This window comes from Drosophila bipectinata, chromosome XR, assembly GCF_030179905.1.
Source record: "Drosophila bipectinata strain 14024-0381.07 chromosome XR, DbipHiC1v2, whole genome shotgun sequence".
NCBI lineage: Eukaryota > Metazoa > Arthropoda > Insecta > Diptera > Drosophilidae > Drosophila > Drosophila bipectinata.
This window is the reverse complement of record NC_091735.1, coordinates 18,893,050-18,913,868: the sequence shown is the minus strand read 5'-3', so window position 1 is coordinate 18,913,868 and position 20,819 is coordinate 18,893,050. Positions and strand designations below refer to the sequence as shown.

Below are 20,819 nucleotides of genomic sequence, written 5' to 3'. Positions count from 1 at the left end.
CCTTCGTATATTTTTTATGATAAGCCCATTCATAATATTATGTTTCTAATTTATAATGCACAAGCTTATACTCTTAACCTTCAAAAAACACTGTTTTTACTGTTTTTACGGTTTTTACTGTTTTCCCTTAAAAAAGATGTCAATCAATTAATGATTATTTTGCTTTTGCATTAAACCCCTGTTTAAACTCAAGAACATTAGCGATTGTTTTAATTGAAATCCACTTAAATGCCTGAAACCTTTTCAAATTAGATTAAATCGCAAATGTATAGTATACATTGAGGCTTTTCCGCGGCCGCTCATTAATTTTGCAGGATTAGCAATTAAACACATGTAGCTATCGCTTGTCTGTACATTCATAGATATATATATATTTATAATTATATATATATATATATATTTAAACGATAAGTAGATATATCTATAAGCCATGTGCGGGAATTTAATCCCGTTATTAACACTTTACATGGCCAAATCTCATGGTTGGAAAAAGCATTGGAGCATACAAATTGACAATTAAATATCAAGTTGGTTAACTTTTATGCGGCACTGTGTCGGGGGCCAGTGTTGATTAACAGCTAATTAATGGTTAAAGCTTTAAAGTCGCATAAATTATGCACATCAAGTCAATGAAAGAAAATTTTCCCATTTGTTTTCCCCTTTCTCTTTCTCTTTCTCTTTTTTTTTTGTATGTTATTATTATCTTTTATTATATACATATATGCATTTATGTATATAGAGAAATATACATGTCTAGTGAGTGGAGGGGGGTGTGGAGGAGGTTGCACTGTTTACACCACAAATATGCCTCAAAAGCAAATCAAGCATAATCAAATTATTTCCACTCGATTGCTGTTTATTGATAAATTACGCCACAAACAATATTTTGATAACATCAATTATAGTCACCACTGCCAATGCCAATATATATGTATGTATGTATGTCTGTATATAAATACATACACCCCTAACAGCTAACACCCCTTAATTTTTGTCCTTTATTTATTTTGTCACCCAAAGCCAAAGATATAAGATGTAAAAGTATTAGACTGGTAAGAGGCTTATAGAGTCTATAATATAGAAATAATATACATACATATATCTATTTTTAATTCAACTTTCAAGTCAATTAATTTTTAACAAATAGTCACAGTTGTTTCATTCAGGTTTATAATCAACTCTAAGGGTTCGAAATTAAAAATAAAAATTTTAAAAAATGCAATAAAAAATTTTAAACTATTTATGATTTAAATGAGTTTCTTTTATTTCTTCCCTTAATTTGATTTTCATTCAGATTTAGTAGGAACTCCATAAAGGCCCATAGGTTATCTTTAAGTTTCGTTTAGCTTTAGCTCCAAAAACTGAAATTGTAGGTTGATCCCCAAAATATGATACCCCAAAGGTAAGGTGTTAACCTTTATGTTCTCATTTAAGTGACATACCTTTATTACATTTTTTTAAAGATATAATCTATATTTTATTGGTTATTTATTGGTTTTATAAATAAAAGTATATAATCCTTATGAATCATTTAACAAATGAACTGTATACTATGAAATATTTAAGAGCTTAAAGACCGTTTAGTTTTAAAAACCCTATAGAACCCTTTTTGTTTAATATATTAAATCAAAACTAAATCAAAATACCTACCAAATACTATCAATTTTTTTCCAATATGTTAATTTTCCCAAACACACAACCCTATTTATTGAAATAAGCCCCTGCCACCCTATCCCGATAAAAATATCATCTTGCCCTTTTTTAAAGACTAACCAGAACAAAAACCGAAAAAAAAAACCCGAAACAAAATATAAGAAAAGTAAAAGCAGGGGCGTAAGTATGGGCGTGGTTTTGGGGGAGGTGGAAACCACATGTGTTTTTATTTCCTGGCCACAATTGATTTGTAATCTTGGTAAACAGGATTTAACAGATTAGACGTGTAACAAGCAACGGGCGACCGATAATCGCACAACCACACGCACACACCGCCAAGCCGAAAAAAAAAATGGGATTCCCCCCTCCATACTTGCCTCACACACACACACGTGTCCTGTTTTTAGACCCCTCTTCAAACAAAAAAAAAAAAACAGAAATAGAAAGGGAAGCGAATTCTGATATACCCAAATGCTATGCGTCGGTTTATGGACTTGGTAAGTCTATAATGTAATATTTTAGGCCTTATTTTTTAAATTAAAAAGAAAATCTATCTTGAAAGGATCTTAAATAATTACAGGGTATATGATTAATGTCATCTAATTTCTTGTCACCCACTACCGTGTGCTCCTTTATTTGCCAACATGGCTGGCTTGGCTTGTATGTATGATTGATACTTAATGCCGCTTTTAGCCTCGTTAGGATATCGTATCCTGTGTGTATTCTATGTGTGTGTGTGTGTTTGTGTGTGAGGGTGTATTGTGTGTGTTTGAATGTCCACATCCTAGCGGTGTCAGTGTGTAGGTGTGTGCGTTTGTGTCGCCATCCTAATCGCCCAATTTTATTGTCATTTCTTTGGCTTTTGTTTGAGCCTCAGTTTTGGGCGCCAATTAGCTGCCCGTTGTCATCGAATTCTCGCCTCCCAAAATGTCCCTTCCTCGCCAGGACTCTCCCTTACCTCATATGATAGCAATACCAATACCGATACCGTTTCCATCGTCCAATGTCCAATGTCCATTTTTCCATTTGTCAACGTTAATTGATGGTGAGCACTCATTTAGCAGATCTGGCCAGTTTGTCCGGCCATCAGTCAGTCAGTCAGTCAGTTGGTCAGTCAGTTAGTCTGTTGGTCTGTCAGTTGGTCACTCAGTGGCTTTTGGGCTTTCAATTAATTTATGCCAGTGCCTAATTTTGATAACTGCCCTTCCTGTCTGCCTAACCTGCCATCTATGATTCTAATGAAGCTACCACATGGCGGATGATCAATTTTCGGGGTCGCCTTTTCATTTATTCATTCATTGAATCTTTTCGATTAGTTACTTTCATCTAAATTAGGCATACTATTACAAATACTTTTATGTATTAATTTTTTGGTATTAAGAACAACCATTTCTGTTGTGTTTTAATGATTTTTTGAAGTTAATTAATGTGAAGGTATTTATATTTTTGCTAATCTGAAATTATTGGCTCTTTATTAAAGTAACTAATACCTTGTATAAAGTATCTTGAAGGTAATAACTAGAATCTAGAAGCTAATAACTAGTATCTTGAAGCTAATAACTGGTAGCTTGAAATAAGTGGTAGCTAGTATTTAAGAAACAGTATTTAGTAGCAATAACTAGTTGCTATAAAAAAGTAGCTAGGAAGTAGAAAGTACAAGCTAGAAACTAGTATATAGTATATAGTAACTAGTATAACTAGTATATAGTAACTAGTAGCTGCTGGCTATGTAGCAACTAATAGCTATTTAGAAACAGAAACCTACTCACTACTGCCTGATATCTAACAGTAGCCAGTAGCTAGTAACTAAAAGCTATGTAGCAATCAGTAGCTAGTAACTTGTAGCTAGTGAGTAATTGCTAGTTCTTGGCAAAAAGAAACTATTAACTAATATAAATTGAACTATAACTAGTATTTACTTCTCAGTACCTATTATTTAACTTATTATTTAATTATTAATTAGCTCTCACTATTAAATATAACGATTTAAACGTATTTATTACATATAAACTAGAATTAAATGCTTATAAGTAAGAAAAATTAGACATAGCCAGAAGTACCATAACTAGTAACTAGTATCAATTACGAAGTACCAAAATCCTATAATTAGTAATTGGAAAACATTACTTAGTATAACAACTAGTAACTAGTGTCTGATAGCTAGTACCTTGTATCTAAACCATCTAGGTAGTTGTATCCATTTAGGTAGCAAAATCACAAGTACTTAGTAACTCACTTAAAACATAAATAATTCTCAGAACATAACAGAAAATATATATATATATAGAAAATATGTAAAAATAATTATAAACTAATATTTAACAAAATGAATCAAAAACGTATTTAAAAACCCAGCAAATTGAAAGCCAAACAACCAAAAACATTCCCCCGTTTTGCCATGAAAATGTTACGAGGTTTAATAAAGTGCTGCTGTGCCAATTGGCAAACCAGTTAAGTGTGCGGCTATTGACCAGTTATCCAATATCCTGAAACCATAATCCTTATCCTCTTACCTACAGGATCATCATCATCATCATCATCGTCATTATTGAGCTTCATTTGGCGGGGCATCTGTCCTCGCGGCGATAAAAATTGCATGCAATTATGCCAACTTTGATTCTGATTTTACCACCCACTTACCCACCTACCCACCAATTCCACTTTTCGGATGGATGTTCCCAGCTACTTTACAAGAGGAAAACCCCCGAAAAATCCCAAAAGTACAGAAAAATTGGAAATCGAACCAAATCCGAGAATGAGAATCCATCCCAGAACCATTGCCACCCACCCACTTGCCGGTTTCAGTGCGTTTTTAAGAGTGGGTGTGTGGGTGTGTGTAGGTGTGGGTGGGTGTGTGTTTTTGGTTTGGTAATCAAACGCTTAATTAATATGAGACACGCCAATACAAGCTGAATGGAGATGCTCAACTGGAGGTTTTATAATCAAGATGTGAGGGCTTTTTAAGATCTTTAATATTAGGAATTAAGAATTTAAGAATTTTAAGCTTTTAAAGTAATAAATAAATAAAGAAAAAAAAAATAATAATAATAATACATATCTACAAAAAATATTTGTTTAATTTTTATACTTGCACAATTTTAAATGTCTTAGGTATAAATATAAAAGAATTTTTTTAAAATTTAATAACCTAATAAATTATTAAATTTAATAAATTTAATAATAAGTTTAAACATAAATTTTTAAACTTAAGATGAGTCCTTTACCCTTAACTCACCTTAAAGCTTAGTATTGGAATTAAAAATTAAATTAAAAAATTAAACAAAAATTGCATATGTTTATTATATATTTATTTTTACATTTATTTTGTATATAACTTATGAATTTTTCGATTTTTTAGTGCTATTTTTTTGGCAACCCTATTTGGTAAGAGATTCGATTTGGCTTTTTGGCGTCCTGCAGGTTACCAAAGTGAGTGAGGAGGAGGTCCTCGCGCCAAAGGACATCGGAAATCGGAATATCGTCGTCGGTGGTGGTAGTGGCGGCGGTGGCTGATGATTTTTGGTGCCCCCCGTCCCGGTTATGTCCCCGGATTTTTCGGTTTTTGGCATATTACTGATAACACTCGCGGTCGCCTCTCGACCGAAAATGCCCAAAAAGTGGCCAAATGCCCGCGAGGGGCACTGAACGAGCGAGATGGACAATTTGGTTGTTAGAGCGAGATAGCCCACAGAAAGGGACAAAACGAGACTGAGACGTAAAGCAGCGCTTGCGGTAATTGCTTCATAATTGAACAATTATGCAAACGTGATTGAAGTGATTATATGGCCGCTTATGCGCCTCTGTTTATGTGCGTTTCGAGTCCCGAGCTCCCGAGCTACAGCTACAGGCACGCCCCCTTCTGTTCACCCGCCGCCCTTATTTGCCGCTTTAACGCCCCAACTCCCCATCACCCCTATTCCTGCCGCATTTCCCCCCCCATTTCCACATCAATTCATTTCAACGCATTTCTACTTTCCTTTCCCTATTAATTGAATTTCCCATCATTTTTCCAATTTCTATTGCCCGTCTGTTAAATATTAGTTGAATTTTCTAAAAATATATGATATTCTAGCGGTAAACTGAGTTTAATTGTACAAATAGCATGTGACTATATTTAAGTTTCTTCATAAATTTTTTTATAAAAACATCTATAAAAACACGAAAGTTGGGTCATTTCCGATCGTTTAGTTATTTAAAAGCTATAGGATATAGTCGGACCATCCCCTTTGAAATTTTTTATGTCGTAATATTTTTCAACACATAGATGCCATAAAAAATCACAAGTCTCTAACAAAAAAAACACCAATGTTATGCCATTTAAGATTAATCAGTTATATGGAGGCAATCCTGATCAAGAATATATATACTTTATATGGTCAGAGATGTCTCCTTCAATGCGTTGCACAACTTTTGACCAAAATTATAATACCCTCTGCATTATAAAATCTCGATTTTCTTTACTTTTTAGACTAGAAGAACCCCTTTAAACGCGGCATTGAGATAAGGCGCGAAATTTGTTAGAGATAAGAGGACTATGACGTCATTGAAATGTTTGAAAAGTACTTTCCATTTGGGGAAAATATATAAAAATATATATAATAATAATATAAAATATAAATAATGTAAAATATACATAATTTGTTACATATATGTATATACATATATATATAAGACCTTATTATATATATATATATATATATATATATTATTATATACCAAAAAGAAAAGGCTAAGAACATAAACCAGATTTTGTTGCTAATCACCTCTCTCTAATCTCCAATAACCTTTGACATCCCTTCCGTAAGAATTCTGTCTGTGGAATATTTTGGCATTTCTATATGTGTGGGTATTTCCCAATTTCTTATCAGAAACTAAAGCTCAAGCTCATGGGCGGGGATGGCTTTAAAAAGCCGGAGCTTCAAGACTCGCAGCATCAGTTGAAATATTCCCAGAGACTCTTTCAGTAGAAACTTCAGTTCAATCAAAACAATACAAGATGATCCTCCCCGTGGCCTTAATTTCTGCATGTTTCCTAATTACTGCCTCCTTGGGATCGGAAGATGTAAGTAATAGCCGTTTTGAGTGATTTATTTAATAACTATTGAAAACTAATTAAACTTTAAACACCACAGTCATGCTACCTTACCGAAGAGGAGGAAGATCAATGTGCCTCAGTTTGTTATCCAATCGTGAAACCTCTACTTCGATACTTCGAGAAAAGTAACGAGAGAAATGAACAGCTCTTAAAGTGCAGGGCTGATTACACAGAATTGCAGAAAGATGGTCTCGAAAAATATTCCCAGATATCAAAAAGCATACAGAATTGTTCGGAATTGGTGAAAAGCCATTTGGAAGTGCTGAGTCAACTTAGTGATGAGAAAGTTAAAAATGCGCAGTTGCATTCGAAGCAGCAGGAAGTTGACAATCTAATAAATCAAAAAAATAAGGAAATCGACCTCCTAAAAGATCAAATTAGGAACCTAAAGAAAACAAGTAAACTTGCTACTTTGACCAATCAGTTCAGCGAAGACATCGATAAGTTGAGAAAAATACTAAAGATTCGAGGATCGGTTGAAAATAATCCAACAAATTCGGAAGTAGAAACTGGGGAGGTCCCAACAACTCCACAGCCTCATATTAATAATCAGACACCGAAAACTCAACCCATAGGTAAGTTGGCAGAACACAATTATTTGCAAAATAAAACATCGAATTTTTTAGATTTTCCAGACCCTTGTCCACGAGACCAAAAAGAAACCAGAGTCCTCCGCGAAATCCAACTACCAGGCTCAGACCCGTTTGAAGTGGTTTGTTATTCAGCTTCGGATATTGGATCTGGATGGTTTTATGTTTATAGAAAATGGTATAATTCAAACAAATTGAATGGCACGTATAAAGATTATGAAAGTGGATCTGAAACTGATCCTGCCGATGAGTTCTTTATTGGACTCAATCGATTGCACCATCTGACCAGTGGAAAGCCTCATGAAGTGCTTTTATGGTCCACAGGCAAGGCAAAAAGATGCAACAACTTAATTGTGGGCGAAAGAAGCGAAGGGTACAAGGTGAAACATATTAACAATTGTACTGGAGACGTGTGGTTGAACCTTAAGCAGGGTTCCAAATTTTCGACCTTCGATCGAGACGAGGATGGAGTTCCTGATCGTAATTTGGCGAAGGAAGGGGGCTATGGCTGGTGGTTTGATCCCAGAATGAGGTGTGTATTCTAACTTGGTTTTTTCTTTTGTTTCATCTCCAACAGGAAAACTTTCTAAAATAACTAACTAAATAATTTTTATATTCTATTTTTTCATCTATAAGCCCCGAAAAACATGGCATATTCATGATCATCCGAAGAACAGGTTGAAGATAACAAGAAGTCTTTTAAAACGGTCTTGGAAAAAGAAATATTTTTGAACAGGATACAGGATATATACATATATATGCATATACATTAAATAAGCCGTTGATAAACTGCAATCTTATATTTTTTAAATTTTGAATAAAATTTTAAAATAACATGTCTAAAAATTAATCAAAAATAATTGTTTTCACTTGAAGGTTGGAACCAAAATTTTCCATTTCAGACATTTTAGGATCAGCTCAAACGGAGCCTTTAAAAAATAAACAAGCGACTCTAGGTTAGTTGTGGGAAGTGGGTAACAAACTTGGCCAGCAGCTGGAGAATGATTTCCTTTGGACGTTGGCCCCTTGGTTTATAAAAATGTGAAGAAGAGTTTCAACCTTCGTTGTCTAAAAACTTACAAGTTCTGGTATATTGTATATATTTATGTATATTATTGTATGTATGTGTACGATGTATATTATTTCATATCCATAAGTTTAAGTTTCCTTTCTAAATTAAAAATTAAATTAATTCTTGATCTGAAGGAAATATGTATATGCATCACTTTATTTATAAAATAGGTTTATTTTTTAATTTTTATTCAAAAATATTCAAATATCTATTAGCAAGGAGCTATTACTAGAAACTCGAAAATTGCAAATCTAATGACATTATTTATCCTTAAAATTCCGGACAGTTCTGAAAAAAATATATGGACTTTGGGAACGGAAAGATAGATTATAAATATGCACTAAAATGTAATTACTTTTTTTCTTTTTTTTTTTTAGACGATTATCAGATAAGCTGTACTCTTATAATTATAAAATTAAAATTTTATTCTATTTTATGTTTTACTATTAAAATATTCTCCAAAAATCTATTATGCATATTTTTCGTGGAATATGTTTCATATTTTATTTTATATTAATATTCGATGTGGTTTCTTATTCTTTAAAAAGACTTCCTCGAATCATTTCTGTAAGTACATATTCTCTTTCCCGGATCATCCTTTCTTTATACTCAACTCAATAGAGGCACTAGGACGAGTGCTATAGCGGCGCCTTTCATACCCTGGCATACCCTTTCAGTTAAGATTGGATATAAATCACAAATCACAAATGTAGTTAACCGATACTTATGAGAAATTTTTTCAAAATAGCTTTAAAACTGAGAGACTAGTTCGCGTATCAAGAATGACCCTGAATGACTATGACCCTGATCAAGAATATATATACTCATTTTCAGACTTTGAAAAAAAAAATGCAAAAATTTTATTTTTACTTTTTTCTTATTTTATTGGGTGTAACAGTGTTTTATTTACAAATTTTTCTTTGTTTTTTTTTTTTTTGTTTTTTTTTATCCTCTCCATGTACCACCTCTCCATTTATGCAGTTGTCGCTTTATTTCTGTCTTCCCTTTTAAGCTTTGTTGTTGCCGTTGTCGTTGTTGTTGCTGGCGTGGGGGGTGTTCTTCTTATAGCTAGGATTTTCACTTTATGCTTAATTCTACAAGTGCTCTGTGATCCTCAAAACATCCTCATCCTTCATTTCTTGACGTGCGTTTAATAATGTGTTGTCTTATTATGTTAATATCTAAGTACTACTATTTACAATTTTAAGTCTTTTTATGTTCCATGCTACTTACTACCGGGACTCGAACCCGGACCGAACGGCAACCGAAAGTAGGTCTAACTTACCCACTCGGCTACCGCTCGGCGGCAATTTAGGAGTTCCAAAATTTCATCTTAAACCTCAACAAACGGGCCTACTATTTCCCATTTTCAGAGTTGACAGCATACAGTTTTTGTGTTGGTAAACGTAAAGTGTTGTCATGTTGGAAGAAAATGCCTTTTCATCATTCAATTTGTTGTGCTAGATCTTTCACTTTGTTTCAAAAAACTATAATTAAATTTATTGGAAATTTACTAAAAATCAGATTACATGCTTAAGGTCATAAATTCCTCAAGAAATTGAAACAAGTTGTTTCACCTAACAGTGTTGATAAATTATTTATTTCAGAGTAAGTGTTGAAAGCGGCAAAGAAAGCAACAAGTGGCTGTTTATTTGAATTATAAGACCAGAAATATAGAAATTAAAGACCTCCAAGTTGCAATTCATCAAATTTATGGTAAATGGTTGTACAGAAAAAAATGTAGATCCTTATTAAATCATTTCGTAAATTAATAAAGTCTCTTACCCTGTTAAATACATAAATATTTTTCGGCCTCGATCCCTATTCAATGGCTGACGTATTAGGATCTCGGACTACAAACTAAGAGTCCCAGGTTCGATTCCGCTTTAAAAAAACAACATATTTTTTCCTTGTTTGTCTTTAATTAACAACGTTTTTTTGACCACTTACAGTTTCTTGACCAACATTTTGTTACATTTTCAGTTATTTTTTTTGGCCCTCCTCTGGTGGAATAGTGAAAAGTTGGCAAGTTTACGACGTAAAAATCAGACAAATAAAACTGGCGAAAAAATTCGCATAACTTTCGGTCGTTGCCGATCCTAAGTGTCATCATGTGGCCAACACACCCACTCATCCACACCCACTCTCGATTGTGGCAACATAAACTTGCAACATACATGACAACAACGACAAAAACCAAGAAGAATAACCCTTTTATTATATATTCTTTTCGCTTTTTTCGGTGGGGGTTTCGGTGGATATGGGAAACAGTCACAATGAAGTGGAAATTTGTCTGCGACAGAAAAAGGAAAAGAATTCAAATCAAAGCTCATCGTAAGGCGGCAATGACTGCGGCCACGCCCATCACCCATCTCAGATTGAAACTAAAAATAAAGTTGGTTTTTAGATTTATACTCTAAAATAAAGGGTTGTGGTGGTTGATACAACGGTTTTGTAATCATGGTACCCTAATGAACAAAATGTTTTTTAAGACATAAATAATGATAAACGTTTTCTTACTTTATTCTTGAGGCTTTATTATTATTAAAAAATAGTGGGTAATGTAAAATAGTTTTAAGTTTAAAAGGCAAGCATAAAAATTAACAAAAAATGTTTTCCCTTTGGCCGGAGTCGAACCTGGGACTTTTAGTTTGTAGTCTCACATCCTAATACGGAAGCTAGTGAATGAGGCTCATCGCCAAAAAATATTTCGTTATTTAAGATGGTAAAAATATTTAAGGATGTTTAGCAGAAAATTATTTAAACAATAAGTAGTTTAATATAATATAAAAAATTAAATAGCTAGTGGCTAGCAACTTGTACTAAGGAAACTATAAATGAGCTACACTTCTAGAACAAAGACAGTCTCAAACATCAAATTAAATACAAAGATCGGTACTTAGTATCATAGCATCCTTGGTATAATACCTTCCTTGGTCCTTAGTTCTTAGTATCCTTTGGTGGTATCCTTTTAACTGAATATCCTAGTTCCACCAGCAGGATTCCTTATCCAAAATGCTGTCCCCACCCAAATTCTTCGGACTAGGAAGCATAGTCGGGCTTACTAAGGAAACCCATACTTAGGGCCTCAAATAGGATAGGACAACTATTCCTGGAAGTATCCTATTCTGCGAACCCAAGTTCAATTTTTTAAGATTTTTTAAATATTATTTTACTAGCTTATATGATTTCTACAAAGAATATCTTCTCTGCAATCTAAATCTATTTGTTCCTTTTATCATAACGCTTTTCTAACTAAAAATTCATTAACAATTATTTTTCAATATATTTTTTAAACTTTTCCTGAAGATAGAGCATCTAACAATTCATCTTCAAACCGATGATTCATTTAATTTGCTTTGGTTTTTCCTTATTTGGTTTAGTTTCAGTGTTATTACTGCTACTTTTGGTTTTTGGATTTTATTGCAGAAATTGTTTATGAATTGGAAAATTAAATTCTTCACAGTTTTCCATTCCTCTGTATGTGATGGTTAGAGTTGGAGATGGAGATGGGTGGGGTGCTAAGTTTGGAAAGGAATGGAAGTTTATTTGCATGCAGAAAGTTCAATTCAAATTGCATGCTTCGTCGCACACACACACATACATTTTCAGGAATATAAACACACATACCATTACACGCGAAAACTTCCCTTTTCGTCCTGTCTTTTAGAGGGTGGGATGGGGGAAGGGGGGGGTTGTGTAAAAAAAAGGATAGCGACTTCATTGCCAGCTTCGACTTTTGTTTCATTTCCGACAGGACTTGGATTTTGAAGGCTTTGCATTTCAAAGTCCATCGAATTCTGAGGCAAAAAGATTTAATTGGGATTTATTTGATATTTTGAAATGTTTGGCCAATAGAGTTACAAAAATATATATACATACATACATATATATATACATATATACATATGAGAAAATAAAGTTAATTAAAAGGAAATATAAGGATATGAAAGGTATGTATGTAGAAGTTGTTGTTGGATTATAATAATAGAAAAGATTATTGGCTCGAAGAAGAAGCCTTCAAAGGAATTTGAAAATTGTTCTTTTTTTGATTAATTTTACAAATTTAAGAAATAAATATTTATATTTCTACCTCTTAGATGTACATAGCTCCCCCTTTTTGGAACATAAAACCATAGATGGCCATGAAACTAATCCTGATTTTGATCCTGATTGACCAACAACAACAACAACACTAGCAAACGACAAATAGCTAAAATGGAGGAAAAGGACCACCAGCCAAACAAACAAACAATTCACACTCAACAAGCGAAGCAAATGAGTTTTGATTCATTTAGCGTAAAATGAAACCCAAAGTGATGGCCAAAATGGGGCGTAAGGGGCCCCGGCCGAGAGGAAAATACAGGACATAGAAGCGGATGGACTGGCGAGGGGAGTGGCAATGGCGGCAAGCCATTCAGCTGTCATTTCATTATTTATACTGCTGATTAAATTTCCGCTTATACTCATTAAGTTCCATTGTCAAACCACTTCCGTTGCAAAATAGTCGTGGCTCTGAAATGAGTAGGAAAGGGAACAAGGACTAGACAAGGACGAGACGAGGCATAGACAGAAACACACAACCAACCACATGCTGATCCCAGTGGAGAGGTGGTATAGCCGGGGGGTAGATTTCTGACGCGCTGGTGAAGGGGGGGGACGCTGGTATAACAAACTAATTAAGTCGACGGCAAACTGCAAAGGTGGCCCAACTTGGTTGCCACTTCTTCGACGTATTACACTGGCAAAAATCATAATTTTAGTATCCTTTTTGAAATCTTTAAACTTTTTTGTTTAAAAATGTTTTTTATTTTTGTATTATAAATTTTATTTAAATTTGTATAATTTGTTGGGTCTATTTCTTATCATAAATTGTTATTATTTTTTGGCGGATGTTGATATTTGTATTTTTTATTTGAATTTTTATATTTTTTTTATTAGGCGGAGACCTCCTAGAACTGTGCACTGAGAGAGTAAAGGATGCAACAAGACGCTCTCCTTGCTTTTATCGCATTTCGCGGAGAAAGCTCGTAACATCACTGCTCCACTTTGGCTCTGGGAGAGCCATGGGAGAGAGTCCAAGAGTGAATAACTCAAAGTATGGCTGCACTGTTTACTCCTATCTTGTTGCATAGAACGATTCAAAATGGCCGCAAGAGATCTCTGATCTCAAGCAATGGCCGCGTAGAAGGAGCCAGCGATGAGAGTAAGTACGATATGGCTGCTCTCATTTCTTCCAATACTTTTCATATAGGACGATGTTGAAAAAGAGATGACGAACATTGATGGAAAAAAAGACAACATTAGAAGAGAGGCACCTTCAGAAAGCTGTTAATATCTTCTATTAATATTACTTCTATTCTTTTAGTTCTTTCAATGCCTTTATAACTTGGAAATCCAATGAGAGAGCCAACAGTAGGAGAACAAGGAAGAAAAGACCCCAATAGCTTCCATTCAATTTAAAAAAAAAATCACCCATCATTTCTTGAAGTGTAAAACCATAAAGGAATGATAAACTCAACCGATTCAGGGCCAGGGGCGGTGTGGTTGGCAAAAGAAATTGGCAGTAAATGTGGGCGGGGCCCAAAAGAAGGCGAACCTCCTGGCAGGAGTACCTAAAGGAGTAGAAACTTCAAGCTCCTAACACTTGGTTGGATGCCATAGTACTTCCAATGGCACCTCGAGGTGCGAAACTTCAAGGTGGTGGGGAAGACCCCCACTCGAAAATTGCAATCGGAGCTGAGCACAATTAACAAGATAACACCACGAGGACTCGTGGGTGCAAGGACTCGAGGACGAGGGCGAGGACGGTGTTGTGGTGGAACGATTGAAGTAAATCAAAGGACTACAAGCCAGAATATAGTCCTGCGGATGGCACTTCAAAAAAGCCAAGACCCAAAGGCAAGGCAACGCAAGGCATGGCAAGGTATTGGCATTCACTTTGCCACTTCAACTGGCAAAAGACAATCTAACTTTTGGCCATGATTGCAATTCGGATTCGGATTTCAGATTCGGCTACGGATAATAATGATAGTCATTAAAACCAAGAAATCACGATTTGCAAATTAATTAAATAAAACAGAGAACCGAAAACCAAGAACCAAAGTGCCCTTTCTGCAGTTTAACTCAAGAATCAAAGTTATTTGGTAGAGAAATGCTATTGTGATTTTTGAATAAGAATTAAAAAACAAAAACTATTACATTTTTTATCGTTTTTAATTGTATGCTCCTAAAGTATTACTTTAAGTAAAGGGTTCTTGAGTTATAACTTGGATAACTAACTTATATTCTTATTTTAGTTCTTAAGAAAATCAACTTAAAAACTTTAATTAAGCTTTAAATAATAATATATATACAACAAAATCACCCTCACCATATTCTAACTGATGAACTAACTAAAAACCTCTTAGTAATTCATAATCCCTTAGTAATCTCTTAGTAGAAACTCAACCCCACATCAACCTCACAACTCCTTTCAATTAAAAAAAACCTCCCTAGACTTATTCACTTATTTATTAAGCATGATAAGTATTATATAAAAAATACTTATACATTTGCAATAACATTAATGTACCTAACCGCAATTTTTCCACTCCACTCAGACATTTTTCAAGTTGTTTGCCGGCAATTATCAAAAGCCAAAAAAAACGAAGAAGAAAAATAGTAAAAGGAGCCTTTAGTTGAACATTTGTCTATGGACTGAAGGATCTTATCAGGGTTATCGCATCGCAATGACAACTTCGTACTTCCTTGCAGTCTCACAAGCACACAGACAACCGCAAACAGAAAGGACATTCACACATACATATATACAGCCATAGGTTAGTTGCCAACTAACGGTAAATGCGCGCCAAGTGTCATTATCCTTTTGGCTGGCGCTTGTCTGTGCATGTTTCCCTCTGTATGTGTGTGTTGTTAGTGTTTGTGTGTGAGTGTGTGTGTGGCCAGGTTGCGAGCGTTAATATGCCACAAGCTCACACACAGACGCATGCAAGCACTCATGAAGTGCACGTGGCCATTGCCAAAAAGACAGACAGGACACTTCTTCTCTGTGTATGTGTGTGTGTGTGTGTATATGCTTGATTGTGTGTGTATGTGTGTACCTTCCCTACACACCTCCTTGGGGGGGCAGAAAACCATGGGAGGCAAAGCCAAGTTTTAACCGCCAGCATCAGCGTCTTGTTCTTTAGGCTTCTTAAAGGATACCAAAAAAGTATGCTATGCTTTTTGAAAATCTCAAAAATGTGCTTATTTTTTGTAAAAAAAATTTTACTCACTATTAGTTAATAAATAATTAATAATAAAATCAATAAAAAAAATAAAATCAATAAAAAAAATAAAATCAATAAAAAATATAACTCATACGCCTTGATGGAAAAATATTTATTATTTGCAAGCATCTATGACTTATGCCAAAATGTATGCTATAAATATTTTAGTTTCTCATTTTTAAAGGCTGATTCCACAAATCTTGCATACGGAAATAAAATTTTATAACTTATTTTTAAGTTTAATGTGTGGATTTGAAGGATAAATTGTGTGGGAGTAATATTTTTTGTTGAACATCAAAATATTACTCATACGCCATGTTGACGTATGAGTGGCGTATGTTTTAAAAATAGAAATAGAAATAAAAATAAACGCCAAAAATTAATTTAAAAACAAAATTTAAATTTATATATTATTCAGAATATTTTGTACACACAAATTTAGTTTAGTATTTTAAGTTTATTTATATAGGGGCGAAGCCTACAGGGCGTATGAGTAATATTTATAAATAACACTTTTTTTTTGTACGAATTTAAAAAAAAAAATAAATAATATAAGTATCTCAAGTAGGCTATGGAGTATTTTTAATAAATATTTTATATATTTTAATATATTTTAATTCCTAAGGTATAAAAAACTCCTCTCAGTAAAGATTACATATCCTGTATTCTTAATGGTTTAAAAAGGCAATCTTTCTTTTATTCTTCATCTGCCTCTTCAGCCTTCTGCCTTCTTCTCCTTGTAGCCCCCGCACACCTGTCCCCTCCTTCTTTTTGTCCTTTTTCTTGTGTTTTTTTTGTTGTTGTTCCTTGGCTGCCCCTGGTGACATTAGCCAAAAAGGTGCAACGATGTCGTCGTCGTCGTCTCCTAATTTCAGTGTGTGTGCTGCTTCATTGCATTCCCAGGGAACCCTTAGGACCCCCCAACCCCTCTTTTGGATCCTTCTCTGCTCTTTCCGCTCCCCACCTTCCCGCTCTTCCGTTCTCTTTTCCACTTATTTGGTATCCTTTTTTGGTCTGTCGTCGATTTATTTTTCATTTAGTTTTGTTTTGATTTGCCGCCTTATTCATTGCGACAGCATTGCAGTAGTCCTAGTATTGCGACCCCAACTCTCTCTCTCTCTCTCTCTCTCTCTGTTTCTTCCTCTTTTTCTCTCTGTGTCGCTAGCTCTCTCTTCCCTCTCTTGGGCTCCTTGTTCTTCCCCCCCGGTTTTCTGTGTGTATGCCGCCTCCGCCTACACCTCCGCCTCTGGAAGTTCTGCTCCCTGCGCTGCTTACGTAATTTCCAGGATAAGCTGCAAAGTTACAACATTTTCAGGTTGCGCGGCTGCAACAGAAGCAGCAGCAGCAGCAGCAGTAGCAGGAGCAGCAACAAAAGCAGAAGAAGCAGAAATGGCAACAGAAGCATAAGAAGAAGCAGATATGTCAGCAGTACACAGCGAAAAATAGCATTTAATAAAATGCATTTTCCATTTAATTCAAGTTATTAAATTTCAGTTATGGTATTTTCAAAGATGGTGCGTACATTATTATCGCTATGATCAGGGCTGATATTTCGATACATCTATCGGCTAAATCACATCTCTAGGCCTCAATTCTAGGCATCAGAGTTTACCATTAAGGTAATGTCGTCCCAGAAATTCAGTCGTAGCCGGTGCGCCGCACAGTTAACACCGGCTAGCTCAAAAAAATCTTTTTATTTTCTTTTATTTTTGTTTTTTTAATTTAATTATTTTTTTTTTTTCAATATTTTAAAAATATTAAAACAATATTATTTATAAAATTTAATTGTTTTTAATCGATGGTCTTTTTGTTGTTGTTGGGCATATGGATATTGAGACTTATTTGCTGATTTATTTTTTTATTTTTTTTTTATTTATTTTATTTTTTTTTGTTTTCCTAAGTGTATAAAAAGGGACTAGACCAAATGTTGCAGCTGCAGCAGCAACATTAGCACATGCTGCAGCAACCGGAAGTTTGCAGAACAGCATCCAGGTTGAGCAGTACTCTGGTATCTCTCTCTCCCTCTCTTTCTTGCACTTTGACCCGCTGCACAAATTGCAGGAGCTAGCAGTGGTCTCTTCTCCCACGCTCTTTATGCTCTCTCGAAGCTTTTTTTCCGCTCTCTTGCATTTCTGATAACGCCGACAGCGACGCTTCTGTTAACATTTTTTATTTTATTTATTTTTTATTTTTTTGCCGGTTTTGTGTTGAAACCCATTCTCTGTTGTTCTTGCCGGCAAGGAACTTCTGATTTTCTTTTTTTACTTTTTTTAATTTTTGAATTTTACTTATTTATTGTAATTTTATTAAGAAACTGCATTGGTCACCTTACAAGCCATTCGCCTATATATGTCTTTTTTCTGATTTTCTTTTTTTATTTGTTTTTTGAATTTTTAAATTTAATTTATTTTTTAAATTTTTTTTTCGGAACTACAAAGGGTTTTGTTACTTTGCATGCCATGCTTCTATAGATGCATAAACATAATGTGCCTCATAAGAATAAATAAAAGTGCCGAATTTAAAAAATTGCTTACTCTTGTCTTGTTTTTCTTTTTTTATTTAATGCTAAACAAACATATTTATTTTTTTGTTATTTTTTTATTTTGCATCAAAGTCCAAAAAAACGACATAGAATATTTGTGTCAGTTTTAAATATTCTGGCAGTTTTGTGTCAGTTCATTAATATCAGTTTTTTGTGTAAAATTTTTATCCTTTTTGTTTAAATAAATTGAAGATCTATTTTTTTTGTTGCAAAAGCTACATTGAAGCTACTATTAAAAAACTTCGTATAATTTTTTAATTTTTTATTTCTGAATTTAAAAATATTCTGACTTAACTGCCTTAAATAATTACACACCTTAGGCTTAATAATGAGCTTTTAATATCCTCTATATACTACAAGAAAGAAAATCGCTGGTTTCCCATTAACCAAAACTAAATATTTATAAAAAAAAATATATAAAGTAAGCTTGGCTGAAAAATATGCAAAGCAAATCCAAGTATTATTACTGTCCAATGTTTGAAGGCCCGAAGCCCCGGATCCCCGAAGCCCCCTGCTCTGTTGTTGCCACAAACAGGCAGGGGAACAGGCAGACAAGCAGGCAGGCGGCATGCAGTCAGTGAGGCAGGCATGGACGGCTGGCAGGATGTCTTCCCGAGGGCATTGTGCCACCGTGCCACTCGATTCGTATCCCCCTTTGCCTTTGGCTTAATGGGGATTTGATGTTTTCGGTCAAGTGTCAAGCGTTTTGGCCAGCAGGATGGATGAATGGATGGATGGATGGACAGGACGGAAGGCAGTTGTATTTTCAAGAGTATTTTCTCCTGCAGGTGAAATCTGCAAAATCCAAAAACATCACACAGCCCACACAGCCCACACCAGCCACCACCTCCAGCTATCATTCCTATTGAAGATTGCCATGCTATCCAAGGGTTATCCAAGAATATAAAATACACAAAAATCTTGTCGCCATTGTTTGCCCTTCAATTGGGAATGTCTAGCAATTTGTTCAACTCAATAAAAAATATGGCCCAAAAACTTAGCCTCAGCAGGATACTGAGCAGCCAGCACCCTACAACCCTCAAATAGCACTAAAAAATGTGGTAAGAAAAAAAAAAAATGTAGTAGTAGTAAGGAATATTGAGAAACTCCCAGCAGCCACACATAAAAACTATAAAAGTGATTTATTTGATGTCACAGAAAAGCAGTCATGCATAAATATTTAGCATAACCCTTAGACTATATGCTCGATCCCGAGCATACAGAACTTCCCAACTAACGAACAAAGCAGACATATGGACATATGAGAACTGTGCGGACAGGGCGGACATGGCGGACAGTGCCGTCTGCGACTCCAAGGAGATATTTAAATCAGGCAAACAGCAGATATATGCTTTATAACTGTGTGTGAGGCGCAATCTGAATCCAAATCCAAATATACGTTTGTCCTTAATGTCCGTTGTGTCCGCTGTGTCCGCTTTGTCCGTTAGTAGTTTACGTGTATGTGTGTATTTGTCCTTTTTTTTTTTTATTGGCAGATACGGAGACAGGAGAGGACATTATGGCCACATACTCGGACACACGCCTACTTCAATATGCTTCTTCTGGCCAAGGCGAAGGATGAAGTATGAAGGCTGAAAGACTAAGGAGGCAAGTCGAAGGAGCAGGCACACCAAACAAGGCACATAAAAAGCCATAAGCATCCTGGAGTGGATTGTCCTGGAACTTGGATTTATTTCTCAAAGATATCTCTTTTATTTTTTCCAATACTCTTACTTGTAATTCAAATTTAAGGAAGAAACTAAACAATTAACTAATTAATATAAGACTTGATAATTTATAAAAACAAAAATATTATATTTATAAAATGTTTTAAAATATAGACTCTATAGAGTATTTAGATTTTCGTCTTTCGTTTTGAAATCGAGTTTCCAACTCAAATCAAATATGCGCAAATAAATAAAAATGAAAATTCAAGAGAATGAATGAATGAATTTCTTTTTTAACTGTTGATGCCGATAAGTATTAGCGTTGGGTCCTCTTTTCATGTCCTTTTTTTTTTCCTTGCCTTTCCCGCTTCGAAGGTAAGCTTCGAGTTTTTGGCCAAAAAGGAAAACACTTTGCGGCATTTTTATAGTTGTTTGATATATTCATTGAAATTGGTTGCCATGTTCCCGTTTCGAGTTCCGAATGTGTATTGAAATATTTATGAATCAATAACAAAAACATATTCTCCTCTACCCCACCATATACACATCCTTGGTCCTTGGTCCACACACGTTGTATGTGTGTGTTTATGTGCGGCATCTGTCCAGGACGAATAAGTGAGTGTTTGGTTAAGCAATTGTTTATGTGAAGTTGAAGTTGTCGCATTGGGGATAAAGACAGACGCCTTCGCATAGATCAACTCGCACAACTTATGGCACAAAAAGGACAAAAGGATATCCAGTATCTAGTATCCTTTTGGGTGTGGGTTTCAGTGAATAAACTACTACTTTCCTTCCCTTCTTCACTTCAGTTCGATTCGATTCTCAACATAATTGGCTGGGCCAGATTGGATGATGGGGGATGTCGGGATGTTTTGTAAATCCATCTTGGCTCTCAAATGGGATTAGTTCCGAGGACCTCGATAGAGGGG

At 34.8% G+C, this 20,819-nt stretch overlaps 1 protein-coding gene across 1 annotated transcript in view; it reads left to right on the top strand.

Moving 5' to 3' along the window:
* The first annotated feature begins 6,586 nt into the window (after positions 1-6,586).
* LOC138925649 (fibroleukin-like) overlaps positions 6,587-20,819 on the top strand; it is a 53,284-nt gene continuing 39,051 nt past the window's right edge. Inside the window, exons 1-2 of the mRNA XM_070276515.1 lie at positions 6,587-6,715; positions 6,786-7,323. Coding sequence (XP_070132616.1) covers positions 6,650-6,715; positions 6,786-7,323 — 604 coding nt within the window. The 5' untranslated portion in view covers positions 6,587-6,649. The remainder of the gene's footprint in view (positions 6,716-6,785; positions 7,324-20,819) is intronic.